At 42.7% G+C, this 21,584-nt stretch overlaps 1 protein-coding gene across 1 annotated transcript in view; it reads left to right on the top strand.

Moving 5' to 3' along the window:
* Positions 1–338: 338 nt before the first annotated feature.
* Positions 339–21,584, top strand: part of si:ch211-216b21.2 (heparan sulfate glucosamine 3-O-sulfotransferase 3A1) — a 51,394-nt gene continuing 30,148 nt past the window's right edge. The window contains exon 1 of the mRNA XM_024388098.2: positions 339–1,430. Coding sequence (XP_024243866.2) covers positions 784–1,430 — 647 coding nt within the window. The 5' untranslated portion in view covers positions 339–783. The remainder of the gene's footprint in view (positions 1,431–21,584) is intronic.

Raw genomic sequence — 21,584 nt, forward strand, 5'->3', positions numbered from 1 at the left:
GTTGGGAAACAGAATATCTAAGGAGAGTGATGGCTCTGAGGTTGACTCAGTGAAAAAGCATTTTAGCTTCAGAATAAGGGTAAACTACACTAATATAACCCTACTAAGAAACATTTGAACAATGAGTTAATCAAACAGGTGAGTGTGTGTGTGTGTGTGTGTGTGTGTGCGTGTGTGTGCGTGTGTGTGTGTGACAGCCATCAACAGGCAAGGCAGGTTTGGGACAAAGTTCCCTCCCTACTGCCATTTCATTGGATCCTGACATGCCTCTGACATACCTTTGCAAAACGTTTACACACTCTAATTTGAGGAAGACATGTCCATCTTCCTCTCTGAAGTCATACAGAAGTTTGATACAACTGCCACGTGTTTAAAATGAAATAAAGGTGCTGAATTTATGCAACCTCATTTTAAACAACAAACAGTCTACATGTTGTATTCTCATCGTGGCTAGAGTACTGACAATGCTGTTTTGGCAATACATTATTGGTTTAATGCGGGAGAGCCATCCATTGACATTTAGAATTGCACTGCGTATTCAACTGTTTTCTGACGTTGAAGTAGACTTACAATATTATTTATTATAAGGACTTTAACAGCTCGAGCGCTGGGACACATGTGAGTGTTATTTTTGAGTGAGCTGCGTGCAAGGTCTAATCCACTGGTGGATGCGGAGCAAGCTCCGGTAGCCTACGAGCTGTCCCCTCTATTTCTTAATGGCAAGACCCGACAATGTCTGCCTAGCATGGCTGTGGCTTCTGAACCGGAGACCCAAGGACCGTTATGGCTTTTAGCCGAGTCTATTCGGACCCCCTGTCCCGAGGCATTTTCAAGAAATTCGTGGTCATGCTGTGTTCTCTCCTCACCTCCCTGTACCTCCTCCACTGCCTCACGGACCGCTGCAGCAGCATGCCCACGCCGGTGAAAGCATCCAGCCAAGTCGTGGGCTTCTTCGCATCGGAACTACACGACTTGAGGTCGCTGAGGAGGAAACGACTGTTACAGAAATGGACCACAGGATCCAAGCCGGGCTTGAGCTACGAGACCGCCGACGACGCTAAACGCGCCTCCGAGTATTCCCGGTTCAACGATGCTGATACCGGACAGGTTTTGTACGAACCGGGACATCAGGTGGACAGTGATAACGAAAAGAACCGAGAACTGTCGCATTATACGCAGCCTTCTTTGGGTGATATAGTTTATTCGAAGAGATTAGCACCTCGGTTTATGGTGAAGACGGGGAGTACTGGTAAACTCAGTCCGCTTGGAGACGGGACCAAGAAGCTTCCCCAGGCGATGATCATCGGTGTAAAGAAAGGAGGGACGCGCGCGCTGCTCGAGTTCCTCCGCGTGCATCCAGACATCCGAGCTGTGGGAGCCGAACCGCACTTCTTCGACCGCAACTACGAGAATGGACTGGAGTGGTACAGGTGAATGTTTAAATAAATACATACAATATAAGTGAAATTATTATTATTGTTATTTTTTATTCGTAGTGGGCTTATTGTTAGTAGTATTATTATTAGATTATGATAAGCCTATGCCTCTACTTTCCCAAATTCATCAGTGCAGAGTGAAATATTGTTTGGTGACAAGTTTTAACAGTTGTGCTGTTGTGTTGATTTCAAAGTTGTGCACCGCCAGTGCCTCTCACTGGCAACACTTGTTCAACGGACCAAGTTTTATAGCACACTTCTTTTCTATTATTTTGTTGCATTTTTGTCTTGGAGGGGGCTTTAATTACAGTATATGGTCCATTTTTCATTACAATATACAGGATATAAACACAGATATTTACATGTAAATCATGGACAACTTGGTGCCCTATAGGCTACTTTATTCAACTGTTTAACGTGTCAAAGTTGTGGGAGAGCTCTCATAACACCTAAATATATCCTATAATTCACTACAGATTAATTGGATATTTAGAGTATTTTTGATATTAAGAAAATACGCATTTAAGATTTTAAAAAAAGGTATTTCTTTAGCCTACAATCAACACTGCGTTATTATGACCTATTAATTAGACTTACGACATGTTTTTCCTACCCAATTATATAGGCTATTGTCTTTTTCAACGACCAAAGATGGGGATTCATTTGTAACGATAGTTTACATGATTAAGTAGCCAACCTTCTCAATAACCTTATCAATAAGTTCATATTTTATTTACTCATAATGTATCTTGGTAAATCGGCTTCTCTCTAGATTTCATGGCAGACCACAATATCACCTTATAACATGTATCTCCCCAAAATCCTAAAGAAATATATTAGTGTATTAACGTCATTTATGACACTTTCCATTTCATTTAAAATAAAGTGAGTACTTTTTATGTAAAAAATAAACTTAATTGCGATCTTGTAATTATTAATGATCAAATATAAAACATATATAAAAAATTTAATTGTTCTTCATAGGCCTATTCAACATCACCAATAGTTGAATGGGGAGATACAAATAAGTATTATAGGGAAAAGGCCCAGATTTAGATAACAAGCAAAGTCCCACCAAGCAAAGCACTTTAAATGCGTCGGGAGTCGGGTCAATGTCTGACCTAAAATAAATATTCTCAACAAACTCTAAATACACATAAATACAGACATACACTCTCCCCCTCAATCCACTCTCTTCTTTGGGAGTTGCCATATTTTATCCCACTTTTCTCTCTCTTTATGTTCAAGCATATGAATTTGTGATCAGTAGGTTCACGTTGTTGTGTGTGCATACGTTTGTGTGTGTGTGTGGTTGTGCCTGCGTCCATGTCTGTGTGTGGTTGTGCGTGCGTCCATGTCTGTGTGTGGTTGTATGCGTGCCCATGTGTTTGTGTGTGTGTGGTTGTGCGTATGCCATGCGTGTGTGTCCCTCCCAGTGGGTCTAAGTGTAATGGGGCATTGCCGACACTGCAGCTCTGTTTTTAAGAAGGATTAGGGTTATAACGAAGGGTTACCTGAGTGTCTCAGGAGGTTTGATTCACCTTTTGATTGAGTTAACACTATGCAGTTCACTCTAAAAGCTTGGAGAAACTTCTCCTCTCACCCGGGCCCCCTCCTTCTAACTCCCTCAAAGCCCCCATCCAGCCTCGGCCCCCTCTCATACCCTAGCTCTCATACCCTCTCCCCACACACAGACACCTCCTTCTTTGTGCCTCTGTGAGCGTGAACACTCTCTCTTTTGGCCATCACTCTTTCACACCCTTCTGTTTACCTATTCATCCGTTGTGGGAGTGTATATCCATGAGGGTTTCATCTATCCTGAGGAGTTGCCAAGATTCTTCTACATGGAATTTGGTCCATGAGCTCCAAGGACTAGCCGAACAAACTCAACCTCAGGGCCTGTTACACTTAATGCCTTCCATTAAAATGGGGAATGGGCCCTTGAATTAAAATGGCCCGAGTAGAAGAAATCAAGAAGGGTTACAAAAACGTGACTGACTAGTCAGTCTGAAGGAGTGCATCTGCTGTGTAGAGGTACACTCCTGTCAACTCTGTTCCAGGAAGTCTGAGAGAGACTCCCTTTATTAATAGTCTTTGTGTGTGGACACTTTAACGCAGTCATTTAGACCTGAACGTGATTGAAGTGTGTGAGACTTTGTTGTTTTACTCAAGAAATGTCGAACACGCAACCGGAAGTGGAATGCTGTTGCTGAACCGTTAATAACCTCTGTGTGTGTGTATGCTTTTGATAGGAAGTAGCCCTCTCATTTAGACATAGGGCTTGATTCAATCAGCCGACATCCGCCTAGCGGTTGATTTGGAGGTGTCTTAGTTGGTTGTTTTGGTGGTGGTAGAGGTGGAACTGTGTTAGAGCTGTCAAATCCACAAGCAGCTCCTGGTATTATACCTAAAGCGGACTTTACCATTGGTTGCACGGAGTTGCATTAAGAGAAATCCCATGCAGCCTTGTTTACAAGTTAAAACAGTGGAATGTGAGATGTAATCTACACCTCTATTATGATGATAGGAACCCTCATTATTTAGTTGAATGATTTTTCAAGTTGACCGTCATTTCTTTATAGCCTACGCTTTCTCCTTCTGAGCTTCTAATGCGAGTAGGGTGGGTGTGGCTTCATGACAATGATCGCAAGAGCAGCTGCTCACCAATTTGACGGCTCCAACGCAGTTCAACTTCCAGAACCGCTATGCGGCTGTTTGCTGTCGTCAGTAAATGCTTGATCTGATTGAATCTAGGCCTTAGTTTGATTGAAGTGTGTGAAGTTTCTTTTTCCCTCTATTCAAGAAGTGTCAAACGCTAATGGAAGCGAAATGGTGTTTCTGAACTGCAGTGCACTCGGAGTTCATTCACTTGACGTCAAAACCCTCTAAATCTGGGCTTCAGCTGTCAAGCTCTGGACATTTTTTTTTGGTCTTTTGTACTGCTGCATGGAATGGCAAAAAAATCTGCAGATTATACAACACACATGACAATGTGATGGATTTGTGCAAATGGCTAAGCATTAAGAAAACAAACAAGAGAACGGTCCGGTGCTATTCATTCATGCTACTTGTCATTTTTGTGTATTGTTTCACAATTCTAGAAAACGGTTTTGGTTCTAGAAAGGCGGTCTCGGTGGTAGAGGGAAACAAGGCCATGGTTTCTATAGCTAATCACTGCATCCAATTTCCTGGAATTACGTGATTCTTTTCATTAGTGTGTGTGTGTGTGTGTGTGTGTGTGTGTGTCTGTGAATAGTTAAAGGCAGAGAGAGCAGAGGCATCCGTCTCATGGGACTTAGAGTCTTTGTTTAGAGTAATGGCCGATATGTGGACTGAACATGAATCACTATGGCCTGTCTGTCTGTCCCTGTGGGAATGTGTGTGTGTGTGTGTGTGTGTGTGTGTGTGTGTGTGTGTGTGTGAGAGAGAGAGCGTACGTACGTATGTACATACGTGTGTGTGTTTCCGGGGTGTTTGTGTGTGTCTATGGGAATGTGTGTGTGGGGAACATAGTTTAACACTTCTAAGTCCTAATGTGACGTGGCATCAACAACATCCGTCTGTGTTTTCCTTCTTTCCCAGTGGAAACATAGACAGAAATATTGTTGCCCCCAAGTCCCTACGGAAAGTTATCACTGTTTTTGTAGAAGTTACCAAGATATATCATCATTATTTGCATAATATTTTTCATATTATTTTCTATGTAATATATCCAACAGTTGCAGTGGCGATTTTAGTATGTAAATCTTGGTGGGGCAATCTCAAAAAGACACTACACAACACTAAACAATATATTAATTGCAGTTTAACAGCGATAAGCAGTGTCCACAAATTGTTAGGGCCAACATAAAGCTGTCCCAACAGCAGAGCTTTCTTTCCATCACAATGGAGTGAATCCTTACCACCACTACACCTGGCTATCAGCGGAGCCTTGTATGGCAGTGAAACAATTAATTCAGCCTTGTTTACTACCTTTTTAAAAAACAGAGCTGATATGGTTAAACAAATGTGGCAATTGAGATGATCAAACTATGGCATAAAGGGAACGATGAGCGGATAAGAGGCATTACGTAATGTATTATTATTATTTATTACTTTAATGAGCGAGCGATGATGGAAGTAGTCAATATATGTGTTCAGCACTTTTTAAATATACAGCGACAGAATGCAGAACATGGGCTGCTCTTACAGTATTTTCCCCTGTACACCAAGTCAGAACCGTAGGATAAATAAAAACTTTGATAATAAGATGTTGACATGATCAGTCCAATCAAAGCTACTGTGCATATTACATGATTTGACGTAATTTTATCTGTGGTCAATGACCTTGAGCCTTCTTGGAAGGTCACTTGTAATATAACTCTATGGCAGGACCCAAAGGGCTGAAATTTTGGATGTCTACCCTTACTAAGGATATAAACTTTGGGATGATGTAGTGTCCCCATGAGTGACAGAACACTGAGACAATCACGACGCAATGCTCCTATGTTTGGCTGGCTCTTCCCACCACCACAGAAAGCACTGAGCTAGGCTGAAACACCTGCATTTTGGAGCTGCCTTACTCAAGAAATCAATAAAGAGACCATGTTTGTATGCGGCTTTATTGTTTAACTCAATGATATGTAAACTACCGTTCAAAAGTTTGGGGTCACTTAAAAATGGCATCGTTTTTGAAAGAAAAGCACATTTTTGTCCATTAAAATAACATCAAATTGATCAGAAATACAATGTAGACATTGTTAATGTTGTAAATGACTATTGTAGCTGGAAACGGTACATTTTTTATGGAATATCTACATATGCATACAGAGGCCCATTATCAGCAACCATCACTCCTGTGTTTCAATGGCACGTTGTGTTAGCTAATCCAAGTTGATCATTTTAAAAGGCTGATTGATCATTAGAAAACCATTTTGCAATTATGTTAGCACAGCTGAAAACTGTTGTCTCTGCCCCACCTGCCCTGATTAACGGGTCGCCACTGGACAGTTGTAAATAACTTTCACCAAGTTTTTGGAGTGTCGAATTCAGCATACCCAGTGTATCTCCCTTCCCCTAACAAAGTGAAATCTGATCCACACCAAAGTTGTACTAATGCAATTTGTACAACAAACCATTATCTTTTAGTCTTGTAGTACGTTGGGTAAAATGTAGGTTTTATACATTTACATGTGTGTGTATCTGCCTCTCTGTGTACAATGTAAGTAGTTGTAGAGTAGGTCTACATTGTTAGCCATTAAACAGGAAGTAGTTCTAGGTCTACATTGTTAGCCATTAAACAGGAAACCAGCGGCTCAGTGTTACATTTCACTACCCATCTCTCTACCTTGTACCGAGACAATCATGCTTGACCCGACAAGCTATTGTTGTGGAAATGTGATGAACTCCAAGTGAACAAAGTCACCGACAACACTCTGATGTAATGAAAGGTCCATGTTGATGGTAGTTTAGCGTTATGTCTGGGACCTACTAGGGTTACCCTCTAACCCAGCTTTCACCTGTCAAGGCCAGGGGATTTTGAGGGGTGAGTGGGGGTTGAGCGGGGTCTGCAGGGGTCTGAGGGGGTGCGCTGTCTGACATCACCAGACTGGCTGGATTAGGCCAGACCAAACCATCTAATGACTTAATTGCCCTTCATAAAAACACATGTGACCTGTACCAGACTAGCAGTCTGAGGTCCCTGCCTGCCAACACATCATCCATCCTATACATAGTATATTTCCAGAAAACCATGTTATTGTCTTGTTAAGCCAAGTCTTACAAGAAAAATAGATGTTATTATTTTGGATTCAGTTGTTTGCATGAAAAGTATGTTGTACCAAAAACAAGACACAAGGGAGTGAATTATGAATGAAAAAGCTCAGCTCCAAAAAATTGAATTTTGTGTAAAATTAGGGCATTTACCTGTTTATTGAACTGGCTGTATTTTACAGGAAATGAAGTAATGGTACTAAAAGTGTTCTGATAATAAAAGCATTGACCCAGTCGGGACCCATAGAGAACGGTTCTTTGGGGATTTTCTGTAGTGCTGCTCTCTGTTCCTCTGGCCAGCCCTGTCTCTGTAGTGGCCTGTGGTGAGAGGCCGTCAGATGTGCATGTAGGGAAAGACACTATCAAAGTATGTTTTTACTGTACTCCAAATGCCAGGCATACATTACAAGATCCACATGGAAACATTTGGAATAATATTTTGGATCTTGTCCCATATATGAAAAGCATAAACATTCCTTTTTCAAACTCTTTTGTGATTATCATTATTTCCTACATGAGTCTAGTCGTCCAGCCAAATAGTTTCGCTGATGCTGCTCCATGTATGAAAAGTTGCACAAAGAAAATAAATTTACTCAGTCGTCAGAACTGTTGGTGAAAAGTGGTTTAAATTCCCAGCATTTTCCGTGAGCTTCACTTCCAAGTTGTTCATATTTTGGCAGGGTTAGGTGTCAATTAAGTGGGTGGCAGAGTTGAGAGTGCTGCCTTGTTTGTTGCTCTCAGACATGTCACTCGTCATTGGCCCTGTGTAGAGGTCTGGAGGACACGTGGAAAGGAAAGGCTGGCAGCTTATTGGTAGGGAGGAGAAACATCCCAGCAGTTAGCTATATTACTGTGGACGCCTTGAGTAGTGTGAGGAATTTCTGTAGTTTTCCATTATAGCAAAGTCTATACAGGCACACAGAAGCAATGCATTTACAGTAGATGACTTTGCAACTATTCATATGTCATACGTTCATTAGTTAGCCTTCATTGTGGTGTGTGCTGCTGGTTGTCATGTGAAAGCAGAACCCTACCAAACAAAGAGACGTGTGTGTGTGTGTGTGTGTGTGTGTGTGTGTGTGTGTATGTATGTATGTGTGTGTGTGTGTGTGTGTGTGTGTGTGTGTGTGTGTATGTGTGTGTGTGTGTGTGTGTGTGTGTGTGTGTGTGTGTGTGTGTGTGTGTGTGTATGTGTGTGTGCATGCGTGTGTGTATGTGTGTGTGTGTGTGTGTGTGTGTGTGTGTGTGTGTGTATGTGTGTGTGTGTGTGTGTGTGTGTGTGTGTGTGTATGTGTGTGTGTGTGTGTGTGTGTGTATGTGTGTGTGCATGCGTGTGTGTGTGTGTGTGTGTGTGCATGCATCCACGCTGTATGCATCCCCCCAGTGTACCACTGGCAGTCAACATTGCTTTGATCTGGCTTGGCCAGGAGTCCAGCTATGACATGTTCTTCCTCTCAGAGTTTTAAACGGAGCGAATGAGTTAAAATGGGCAAAAAAATCCACTGCACACACTGGTTGAATCAACGTTGTTTCCACATCATTTCAATTAAATTACATTGAACCAACGTGGAATAGACGTTGATTGAATTGACGTCTGTGCCCAGTGGGTCTGTCTCTTTATTTCTCTCTCATACGTACAGTACACTAACTCTGTGGTACCAAAGGTGTTTGATGTACATTTAATACACTCGCTTCTCTGAGCCCAATTGATTTATCAGATTTTCCTTGAAGGTGCACTACTGAAAACACGAAGCTGCATTGAAGCACCCAGAACAGTGCTGGACAGGGTGGTAACCCGATCCCCTGAGAGAGCGAGAGAGAGCGAGAGAGAGCGAGAGAGAGAGAGAGAGAGAGAGAGAGAGAGAGAGAGAGAGAGAGAGAGAGAGAGAGAGAGAGAGAGAGAGAGAGAGAGAGCGAGAGAGAGCGAGAGAGAGAGAGAGAGCGAGAGAGAGCGAGAGAGAGCGAGAGAGAGCGAGAGAGAGAGAGAGAGAGAGCGAGAGAGAGAGAGAGAGAGAGAGAGAGAGAGAGCTCCTGAGCATGAGACCCTGACTGCCTCAGGGTTGTGAAAGTGATTATCATGGAGTATAATTGTACTTGTAACACAAGGGGCCCCTCACCTTCCACTGGAGGAATGTAAACCCACCATCACCACACACATACACAAACACACACACACACACCAAGGTTATTATAGTTTTGTGTTTTTATTTCTATTAGACTAAGATTTTCTTTTGAAATTATTTTTAGTTTCAGTTAGTTTTCACTAACTGTTTTCACTAACAGTTTTCACTAACTATCTACTTTACTAGTTGTATTCAGTTTCAGTTTTATAAAAACATTTCTATTTCGTTTTGATATTATTTAGTTTCAGTTTTAGTGTTAGGGACAGAAAGTAGCCTAATGTGTGGGAGGCTAGGAGCCATTTATTAGTTGTATAGTTGTTGTGTTTTTCGAATGTCACTTCTTGTCACTGTGGGTCAGTAATGCATAAGGTGATGGGTCAGGTTATAGGTTAGGTTAGGTTTAAATACGTAGATAGTGGGTCAATTTCTGGGTCAACCAGGAGCGCTGAAGCGCGAGGCTCAACATTTCCACTGTTTCAGTCCCGTAGTTACCACGTTGTAGCAGCGTGAAGCGCACCTGTGCAGATAATCTGTGTGACTGTGTGAGAGCAAAGTCTTGCATCATGCTCACCTCAACGGGTGCATTCCAGCTGATCACTTTAGTCAAGTCTGTGACCATCGTTGGTCACGGCCTTTCTAAGTGTGTTGCATTCAGGGGATAAAAATGGTCAGACTGGCACATACAGTGCCTTCAGAAAGTATTCACGCCCCTTGACTTTTTTCACATTTTGTTGTCTTACAGCCTGCATTTAAAATGCATTCAACTGAGACATTTGGTTACTGGCCTACACACAATACCCAATAATGTCAAAGTAGAATTATGTTTCTGACTTTTTTAATAATTCATGAAAAATGAAAAGCTGAAATGTCTTGAGTCAATAAGTATTCAAACCCTTTGTTAGGGCGAGCCTAAATAAGTTCAGGAATATACACTTGCTTAATTAACAAGTTACATAATAAGTTACAGTGTCTTAACATGATTTTTGAATGACTACCTCATCTCTGTACCACACACATACAATTATCTGTAAGCTGAGCAGGGAATTTCAAACACAGACTCAACCACAAAGACCAGGCAGGTTTTCCAATGCATCGCAAGGAAGGTCACATATTGGTAGATACTGTAGGTAAAAATAAAAATAAAACAGACATCGAATATCCCTTTGAGCATCGTCACGATATTTATTACATTTTGGACGGTGTATCAATGCACCTTCACTACAAAAATACCGGTGTCCTTCCTAACTCAGTTGCTGGAGAGGAAGAAAACCATTCAGGGATTTCACCATGAGGCCAAAAAAAATATTCCAAAACATGCATACTGTTTGCAAAAATGCACTAAAGTAATATTGCAAATAAATGAGGAAAAGAAAATTGAGCTAAGGTAAAATCCTTGAAGAAAACTTGGTTCAGTCTGCTTTCCAACAGACACTGGGAGATTAATTAACCTTTCAGTCGGACAATAACCTAAAACACAAGGCCAAATCTACACTGGAGTTGCTTACCAAGAAGATAGTGGATGTTCCTGAGTGGCCGAGTTACAGTTTGGACTTATATCTACTTGAAAATATATGGCAAGACCTGAAAATGGTTGTCTAGCAATTGTCAAAAAACAATTTGACAAAAAAATGAAAATAATAATGGGCAAATGTTGCACATTCCAGGTGTGGAATACTCTTAGAGGCTTACCCAGAAAGACTCACAGCTGTAATCACAGCCACAAATGATCTTACAAAGTATTGACTCATGGGGTGTGAATACTTATGGAAATGATATATTTCAGTCTCTCTCTCACAAATTGGTTGTACATTGTGTACACACATAATATTCTAATTAGGATTTCAGTTTGTGTGTGTGTTATGAGGTTAGGTACATGAGCGTTAGTCTAAAGTCTTTACCATTGAAACGCACCCAATATCTGTGGTGCTGCTCGGGGCAATGTCATCTCGCTGAGTCTACCTGTAGCCCTTTCCTGCAGTCTAATTACCTTGTGGCTTCATGGGTGGAATGTTATTAATATTGAGGAATGCTTTTCCAACAGTCTTGAAGGAGTTCCCACATATGCTGTGCACTGTTTTTCCTTCACTGTGTGGTCCAACTCATCCCAAACCATCTCAATTGGGTTGAGGTCGGGTGATTGTGGAGGCCAGGTCATCTGATGCAGCACTCCATCATCCTTCTTGGTCAAATAGCCCTTACACAGCCTGGAGGTGTGTTTTGGGTCCTTGTCCTGTTGAAAAACAAATTATAGTCCCACTAAGCACAAACCAGATGGGATGGTGTATCGCTGCAGAATGCTGTGGTAGCCATGCTGGTTAAATGTGCCTTGAATTCTAAATAAATCACTGACAGTGTCACCAGCAAAGCACCCCCACACCATCACACCTCCTCTTCCATGCTTCACGGTGGGAACCACACATGTGAAGATCATCCGTTTACCTACTCTACGTCTCACAAAGAGAGACTTCAAAGTTCTTAAAATGTTCTAGATTGACTGACCTTCATGTCTTAAAATGAAGCTGGTTGAGAGAATGCCAAGAGTGTGAAAATCTGTCTTCAAGGCAAAGGGTGGCTACTTTGAAGAATCTCAAATATAAAATATATTTTGATTTGTTTAACACTTTTTTGGTTACTACATGATTCCATATGTGATATTTCATAGTTTTGTAATTTATGTAACACATTTCCTCTATCTTCTTTTTTTGAAGTCCATAGCCATGTGTGTGAGGTGTATACTTGTGTTTCAAAGTAGATTTATTTAAGAATCACTCTGTGTGACCCTGATTTAGCCCAGTGCAGTAAAAGTTTACATTTTAAAGTACATCTCAATGTGACCCGCCAGATTCAGAAGCTTGAAGTTTTATCAGAAATAAAAGCTTGAAACCTCATTAGATTTCTGCCCCTCAAAAAACTAAAACTTAAACATAATTCATAGTGGTTTGTATTGTATTTATTTAATTTAGTTTTGGAGTAAAAGATAGTAGTTTTAGTATAGTTGTTGTTTAAAAAAAATGTGTTTATTAAGCAGCTGACCCTAGGAGGTCCCCATACAGGGTAGTGGGGTAGGTTGGGGAGGGGGAGGTGGGGAAGGTTGGGGAGGGCAGTGTAGTTTGGGGAGGGAGGAGGTGCGGTCGGTTGGGCCACGGTACTGGCTGTCAGCAGCTGCCCCCTGGCATGCAGGGATTCTTCCCCCCGATGGGAGGATGGGGTCAGGCAGCAGGTGCAGGGTGATCATCAGACACCTCCTGAATTCCCCAGACGCTCACACCTGATGTTTTCACCTGACTGACCAAGGCACCCAAAATAACAACCTGTTTGTTGTCTGTTGGCCTGCGTCTGTCCGTCGGTCTGTCGTTCATTCCTGTGGAGGTCTAGTTGGTAACTTTGGTACAAGTGGCCGAAGCCTCACCGACCAGGGACCATGGTGAGCTGCAGACCTGATATTTGATATTTTGTTTGAGGCTGCCTGAAGTGCCAGATGGGTCGTTTTGCTGTTTTGGGACTATTCAATTGGTTCATTAAGCTAGGCAAGCTCAATCAAACACAGATAAACTATTTAAAATGATATCAAATAGTATTTGAACCCAGGTCTGGTGAGCTGAGCTTTACTCAGAGCCTGTAGAAAGAAAGGTAATTGATCATGGTTAGGGTTAGGTCATCGAGGGCCACCTAGAGGGCTTCACACAGAATGTACCACCCAAAAGAGTTCAGAGTTCACTACAGCAGACAGCAGATGGTATTGTTGGGGATGGAGTTACACTTGAAGCATTCTGCTTGTTGTTTATTTGCTCTGGAGGTTTGCGTCCACACTAGTCAGGCCGCAACCTGTTTGTCCCTTTATTATCTTAAGAACACTTCTGTAAAACAGCTGTTGTTCTTGTTTTATGGGGTATTAGTAACAGTACTAAGCAGTATCCGCTCAAGGATTCAGATTACAAAACCATTTGGTTTAGGCCTACAAATGCACAAGGCCTGCAATTCTCCCCTATGGTTTGAAATGTTATAGAGCTGAAGCAATTTACTGAAGCAATTTACTGAAGCAATGTTGATCATGTCTTAAGGCCAGATATGCAAAATATCCCAACATTAGACCTCTCTAGCCTTTGCCTATAAGTCTGCTCCATTGTAAGGCAATAGGTGTAACAACTAAAAAGAACGATAGTGATTTACCGGTTTTCAGCGAATGTTTGTGAATGTCAATGTTGTTTATTCTCCTTGAGCTCCCTCTGTGGAAACTTGTCATGTAATGTTTTCTAACATTATAGAGCTTTCCTACTGCTCCTTAAGGCACTTCTCTTATAAGTTAGTGTATCCACTTTATATGAGTCTGAATGAAAAGGACCCATGTCAGTAATTTTACTGACTGCCATTTATGCCCCCCCCCCTTTTACTTTGTGTTTCAGTTTTTTCTGGCAGCCCAAGGGGGAAGGGAGTAAAGTGTTATTCTTCCACAAACAAAGTGAAGTCTTAAACCTATCATTTGGTACTGAGAACCATTGCGTTCAGGTTTTAGGCTACTGGCATGGTCTCTACGGTCTCTCCACTAAACAAATCACGAAAGTACTGAAAAAATGTATGCAGATGGATCATTTCTTTAGAGCTTTAGCATGAAAGCCACAATATTGTTGCAGATTGAGGTGAGCCAAAACCGTGTTATTCGGGCAGAGAGAAGGCCGGTTAAATGACGCGTGATGCAGAGTACATGCATGTTACAGCCCTCAATGGTGCGGAATGATGGAATAAAGCCTCTGCCTTAGCATGATGGATCTCTCTCTCCCATCACACAGGCAACAGCTTTATCACAGGACAGGGAGCCGTCCGCAGTGTTTTCCACAAAAGAGAAAAAAAGAGGATGGGGAGAGTGTGGGGGGGGGGGGGAGAACCCAGATCTTTGGAAAGCCTGGGAACTAATAAAAAGAAGGAAGCCCTCAACTCTTGAGTGTTCTGTTTTCCGTTTTGACCGTAATACATTTCTCTGAAATGACTTTGCCACACATCCAATATGTCCAGCTTTTTGGCACAGTTTTTGGAGTGCCTGTCAAAATTAACAGCAGTTTAGTCGGTTAAATAATGACTCCTCAAAAGGTTACAAGTCCACAGTTCCTTAACCACCTCTGCAGTGAAGTCTTGTTGCTCTCTTCCTCTCCACTTTACTTATTCATCTGTTTAAACATGAAAACAACACACTCTCTTCTTGGTGCCTCCCTGCTCTCTACCTCTCTCCCCTCAGCCTCCCTGCTCTCTACCTCTCTCCCCTCAGCCTCCCTGCTCTCTACCTCTCTGCTCTCAGCCTCCCTGCTCTCTACCTCTCTGCCTCAGCCTCCCTGCTCTCTACCTCTCTGCTCTCAGCCTCCCTGCTCTCTACCTCTCTCCCCTCAGCCTCCCTGCTCTCTACCTCTCTCCCCTCAGCCTCCCTGCTCTCTACCTCTCTCCCCTCAGCCTCCCTGCTCTCTACCTCTCTGCTCTCAGCCTCCCTGCTCTCTACCTCTCTCCCCTCAGCCTCCCTGCTCTCTACCTCTCTGCTCTCAGCCTCCCTGCTCTCTACCTCTCTGCTCTCAGCCTCCCTGCTCTCTACCCTCTGCTCTCAGCCTCCCTGCTCTCTACCTCTCTGCCCTCAGCCTCCCTGCTCTCTACTTCTCTGCTCTCAGCCTCCCTGCTCTCTACCTCTCTGCTCTCAGCCTCCCTGCTCTCTACCTCTCTGCTCTCAGCCTCCTGCTCTCTACCTCTCTCCCCTCAGCCTCCCTGCTCTCTACCTCTCTGCTCTCAGCCTTCCTGCTCTCTACCTCTCTCCCCTCAGCCTCCCTGCTCTCTACCTCTCTCGCCTCAGCCTCCCTTCTCTCTACCTCTCTCCCCTCAGCCTCCCTGCTCTCTACCTCTCTGCTCTCAGCCTCCCTGCTCTCTACCTCTCTCGCCTCAGCCTCCCTGCTCCACACCTCTCTCCCCTCAGCCTCCCTGCTCCACACCTCCCTCCCCTCAGCCTCCCTGCTCCACACCTCCCTCCCCTCAGCCTCCCTGCTCCACACCTCTCTCCCCTCAGCCTCCTGCTCTCTACCTCTCTGCCTCAGCCTCCCTGCTCTCTACCTCTCTGCTCTCAGCCTCCCTGCTCTCTACCTCTCTGCTCTCAGCCTCCCTGCTCTCTACCTCTCTGCTCTCAGCCTCCCTGCTCTCTACTTCTCTGCTCTCAGCCTCCCTGCTCTCTACCTCTCTGCTCTCAGCCTCCCTGCTCTCTACCCTCTGCTCTCACTCTACCCTCTGCTCTCAGCCTCCCTGCTCTCTACCCTCTCCCCTCAGCCTCCCTGCTCTCTACCTCTCTGCTCTCAGCCTTCCTGCTCTCTACCTCTCTCCCCTCAGCCTCCCTGCTCTCTACCTCTCTCCTCTCAGCCTCCCTGCTCTCTACCTCTCTCGCCTCAGCCTACCTGCTCCACACCTCTCTCCCCTCAGCCTCCCTGCTCCACACCTCCCTCCCCTCAGCCTCCCTGCTCGATCGGCAGCCTGAATGCTGACATACTTGCCATGTGTGTGTTATCTGCAGCCGTCCATGTTGCGATAGAATGTTTCCAAACCAACCTTCCCTTTCCCCTCCTGCTCCAGAGGGGCACGTGAAGAGCCAAACAGGCTCTCTGGCAGAGTCTAGATCTCCCCTGCTCCTGTCTGCAGACCAGACTCTGCCAGAGCATGGAGAGAAGATGAACACACTCTATACCTCAGACAGACAGACACCGCACAACCTCTACCTAATGTGTGAGCACAATAGTGTTAAACCTTAAAGGAAGACTCTTGTAGAGTAAGTCTTGTCACATAACCTGTACTGTAGGTATATACACTGAGTGTACAAAACATTAGGAACACCTTCCTAATATTGAGTACATTGATATCCTCCCTTTTGCCCTCAGAACAGCCTCAATTTGTCAGGGCATTCCACAGGGATGCTGGCCCATGTTGATTCCAATGCTTCCCACAGTTGTGTCAAGTTTCCTCGATGTCCTTTGGGTGGTGGAAATGGTTGAGCGTGAAAAATCAGTTCTTGACACACTCAAACCGGTTCGCCTTGCTGTACTTAGCTGTATCAGTCATCTCGGGGAGACAATAAACCTGTTTTCATTGTGACTGAAATTCAGCTCACCCTGGACTACCATCAAATCAGTTGCGAACCTTCTGATCCTGCCTGTTTTACTGATTGATGTCTCATTTACTACCGTCTAATGTGCAGAAGCCAAGTAAAGAACGGTAGAGAGGACTTTTGTGAAAGAAACAGAACATGCAGGAGATTAGGGTTTGGCAGTGCTGTAGTTGCTTGGCCAGAAACCCTGCAGATTGTCTAATACGGGCTGCATCCCATGGGTGCCATTTGGGATGCAGTCATGGGCTAATAATGTAGCAAGAGAACGAGGAGAGAAAGACGAAGTGGAGTTTAATCTGTCCTGAAAGACATTTCATAGAACAGAAGCATCATAGAATCATTACATTTGTGGTTTCTAAAAGAGGTACCTGAGTTGCTCTCAAGCAGGAACCCAGCTGTTCAAACATGTGTTTTACACAATACGTATTGTATTACTGTACGGGACTGAAAGAAAATACGTCTGCTTGGTATAAGAGACAGTCAGTCGTATTAAGTGCCCTATGGTAGGGCTCATCAACTAGATTCAGCCGCGGGCTGATTGTTTCTTGAGCAAATTGACAGCAAGAAGCCAACACAGATGTAACATTTCAAACCTTGCTTACATTTGTCTACCATCACACGTCTCTCTATTATGCGTGGGAATACTTGGGAATAGATTTCCAGAATTAAAATCACTTGGAGCCGATTTCCTGGTTGTTTTTACTGTCTTTTGTGTCCAACAATGACATTTGCTCAGAAATAAAACCAAATGCAGCCCGCGGGCCGCCAGTTGGGGACCCTGCCCTATTGAGTGCTTTGTAATAATGCCCCTGAGAAAGGCAGTTAACTTACTGTTTCCCGGGCGCCAATGACGTGGATGTCGATTAAGTTAGCCCCCCGCACCTCTCTAATACTATACTGTAGGGTAAAATGAGATACGCTGCCTTCAGAAAGCAGTCACACCCCTTGACTTTTTCCACATCTTGTTGTGTCACAGCCTGAATTTAAAATGGATTAAATTGAGATTTTTGGTCACTGGCCTACACACAATAACCCATAATATCAAAGTGGAATTATGTTTTTCTATATTTTTACAAAATAATTTTAAAAAAAATGAAAAGCTGAAAAGTCTTGAGTCGATAAGTATTCAGCCACCTTCTTATGGCAAGCTTAAATAAGTTCAGGAGTAAACATTTACTTCACAACATTTACTTAACAATGATGATCAACCAATTGGACAGAGCTTGAAGAATTTTGAAAAGAATAATGGGAAAATATTGTACAATCCAGGTGTGCAAAGCTCTGAGACTTAACCAGAAAGACACAGCTGTAATCACTGCCAAAGGTGATTCTATCATGTATTTATTCAGGGGTGTGAATACTTATGTAAATGAGATATTCTGTATTTCATTTTCAATACATTTGCAAACATTTCTATAAACATGTTTTCACTGTCAATATGGGGTATTGTGTGTAGCCTCTTATGAACCATTCTGATCTCGTGGCCATACATTCATACATTCTGTTTTCACCACTATAATGCGTGTAGATGGGTGATAGAGAAATACCTATTTCATTCATGTTGAATTCAGGCGGTAACACAACAAAATCTGGACTAAGTCAAGGGGTATCAATACTTTCTGAAGGCTCTGTATGTCAGTGAGAGGTTTGTATATAGGGCTACGTTTACTATTAATATTACTATTAATTTCTCATACATTCGTTCACTCACACAGCCAAGATTGCAATCACAACAGCTCTGTTTCTGCTTAAGTCTTTGTATTATTTATTTCTCTTCAAGATACAGTAAATAAATATGGCCGCTCTTTACTGACTACCACCAGTGTCATACTGCTGCTTGATGAAAGAGATGGAAAGTGTTCGAAAATGAGTGTACCACCCCCGTACCAGTTTATTGATAGATGGAGTGCAGCAGCTCGGCCCGGCCATTTTGCATAAAGAAGTAGGGAGGATCGGAGGATAGAGTGTGTGTGTGTGTGTGTGTGTGTGTGTGTGTGTGTGTGTGTGTGTGTGTGTGTGTGTGTGTGTGTGTGTGTGTGTGGTGATTCAGGGTCTATCTGGCTCCGAGGAAGTGATTGATACGCCCACAGTGAAGCATGGGGGAAGCCACCCAGTAATTCAATGAATCTTAACCTGAACACTGTAATTGCTAATGTCACTAGCCCTGACTGTACATTAGGCTGAGGCATGGGGAGATTGCTGCTGTCACAAGAGCATGTAGCTGTACCTGGACGGTGATAGAGAGAAGGAATATCTTCAATGTTCCAAAGTTTCAGAACAAAAGAGGTTCTTTCTCCAGTGGGATTGGGCTATAGCTTCTCTCCATCTCTGCTTTCTCCTGAAGATGAGGATTTGCATGCTAATGAATGAAGCTGGGATCAGACCGCAAGACTTGGATTGGCTGTGATACTGCAGAGAAATGAAGAGAAAAAACTTTAGGGAAAAAATAATGAATATGGGGAATCTCTGTACAGATTGTCATTCTATAGTTCAAGTGAGCATGATCATTATGTGAAATTAAGTGTAGGCTAGTTGTCCCTTTGAAACTAGCTGCCAGTTAATAAAGCACTGAGTAGTGCTAACATGGCTTAATGGTGTGGTCCATAATATGTTGGTTGTCATGGAGAATACATGCCAACACATGGAGAACACATGCAAACTCATGAAATACATTTTCTTTTGTTATTCTTTTGTGTTCGACCTCCATCGTTTCCTGAACCCTTGTGTCTTGACATCAAATGCTTTAAACCACCTGAAAATCCTTTGAATATCCCTGCTGATATTGATTCTATTATTTTGATTGTAAAACAATGATTCTAAGGTGCTGACCCCTAGAGACAGGAAGAGAGGGCGTTTTTATGAGCTGGTTTTTATGCATCCTCTTGACACTGGACACCTTGAGAATGACAGATAAATCACGTTTGTAGGAAAATCTCCAAATGTGCCCTCTTGTGTCCCATTCATTCTCTCATCTCACACATTTCCGCCTATCAACTCTAATTCTGATCTGTAGTGGCTCCCTGTCACGGTCGTCGTAAGGAATGGACCAAGGTGCAGCGTGGTAGGCATACATTTTCCTTTTAATAATATGAACACCGAACAAAACAACAAAAGCACAAACGAAACATGCCGCTATCTGGTGTGCACACAGGCAACTATCTGTAGACAAGATCCCACAAAGCACAATGGGAGAATGGCTACCTAAATATGATCCCCAATCAGAGACAACGACAAACAGCTGCCTCTGATTAGGAACCATATCAGGCCACCATAGAAATACAATTCCCCTAGATGACCCACCCTAGTCACTATCATGCCCCAACCAACACAAAGAATAAACAGCTTTCTATGGACAGGGTGTCACACTCCCACCACAGGGAAAACTGATCATTGATCTATACCTTGGGGAAACTTCACATACTACATGCCACCATCACAAAATGGCGTCCTCTTGGTCTCTACTTGGACAAACCTTAAGAAAACAGTGGGGACAGGACATCAATCTGTATACTCACACATTTACATCCATCCATATACCTTTACCTCATAATTATGTTGTGTACTGTAAACTCATTAATTGTGTCATGCCCTCATGGGTCACGGCCTAGTCAAGTCCTAGTAAGTTTTAGGGATACGTGCGAGACCAACACAGTACGGCCCCCCTGTTCATCTCAGATGAGGAAGTAGTGATAGCAGTCCTCCCTTTGTCCTGAGGCTTGAAGAGAGGACAGACTTTAGACAAACTATAGTATTTATTGCTGCTGGTTTGGTCATGACGATTTATGACCCCTCTAATCGCTCAGCAAAATGGCTTCCTGCTTCCTGTTTCCTCCCTGTTGTTTACTGGACGGCAACCGGCCGGCGGGTCACCATCAGAAGTGATTTATTTTAATTTGCTTATCTGTTTAATTGATGCCCCCCCCCGGCCCTGATGATGTTAATTTCATTACACAAACAATTTAGAGAAGTTTTATTAACGCAAATGAGAGTTCAGGGCTCCCCACTGCTTTTCCCATGTTGTTCCCACACGTTGAGGGCCTTGGTCGTTCCTCACGTCGACACACACACACACACACACACACACCATTCTGCACTGTTCCTTGCATCCCTTTACAGAAAAAACACATGATTTCACATGAAATTTCATGTTTTTGTTTTTTCACTTCGCATGTGATCACTTTTTCACATGTGTAGTTTCATGATATCACATGTTGCTTTACATGAACTTCACATGAGATCATATGAGATCACATGAAGACATGTTTTTGGAACACTTCACGTGTTGATGTGAAATTCATGTGGTTTTTCAGCAAGACCTTGTCCTAGGGTCATTAATAACCAACTCCCTATCACAGAGGGAAGAACGTAAGGAGGGAAGGAATCTCATTATTTGTCTGTCTATTTATCTCTTAGATAAGTATTTCTCTCTGACAGTAAATGGAATGTACCCCTTTCTGTGGAATTATAATGAAGGAGGAGAGAAATGGAAAAAGAGTCTCACAAACACTTCCCATGTGGCAAACAGCATATATAGTATATATATATATATATACTCTGTATGAAAGTCCAATGTGTTGTTTCATATTGGAAACTAAGGGAAATTAGAAGTGAGTGAGTAATGAGTAACTGAATAAAAGCCAGGAAATCACTTGGCCGAGGTCAAATATATTATTCTCACTTCCTTGGTAACTGTAGAATTGCTTACAGTAAAAAAAAAGGTCTAAATCCAATTATTTTGCAATAATAAATTGAATATTTTTAATCAAATTGTTGAGTTTACATTGTTATCTTTAGTCATGAAGCAGATTTTTTCATAGCTGGTTATTACATTTATATTACAGTGGTTGGAGAGATAGATTATTTTTTATTGCTTATCAGCAGTGAGGGTCTTGGGAAATGTAATTGTGCATTTTTCTGGGAAAAAAATGTGCCTCTCATTGGACCTCCGTAAAGCTCGAATCCTTAATTGCTACATCCATTTTTGGACCAATAAATGAATGTTTTTAACTTGAACTCAAACCAGTTAGTTTAACTATCATTCCTCATCAGAACCCAAAATATAAGCTTGTTTTACTCCAATGTTTGTAAACTATGTAAATGTAAACAAATACAGTATAGCCTCAAAATATGGTTAAACTATAATTGTGATATCAT

Source organism: Oncorhynchus tshawytscha, linkage group LG25, assembly GCF_018296145.1.
Source record: "Oncorhynchus tshawytscha isolate Ot180627B linkage group LG25, Otsh_v2.0, whole genome shotgun sequence".
Taxonomy (NCBI): domain Eukaryota; kingdom Metazoa; phylum Chordata; class Actinopteri; order Salmoniformes; family Salmonidae; genus Oncorhynchus; species Oncorhynchus tshawytscha.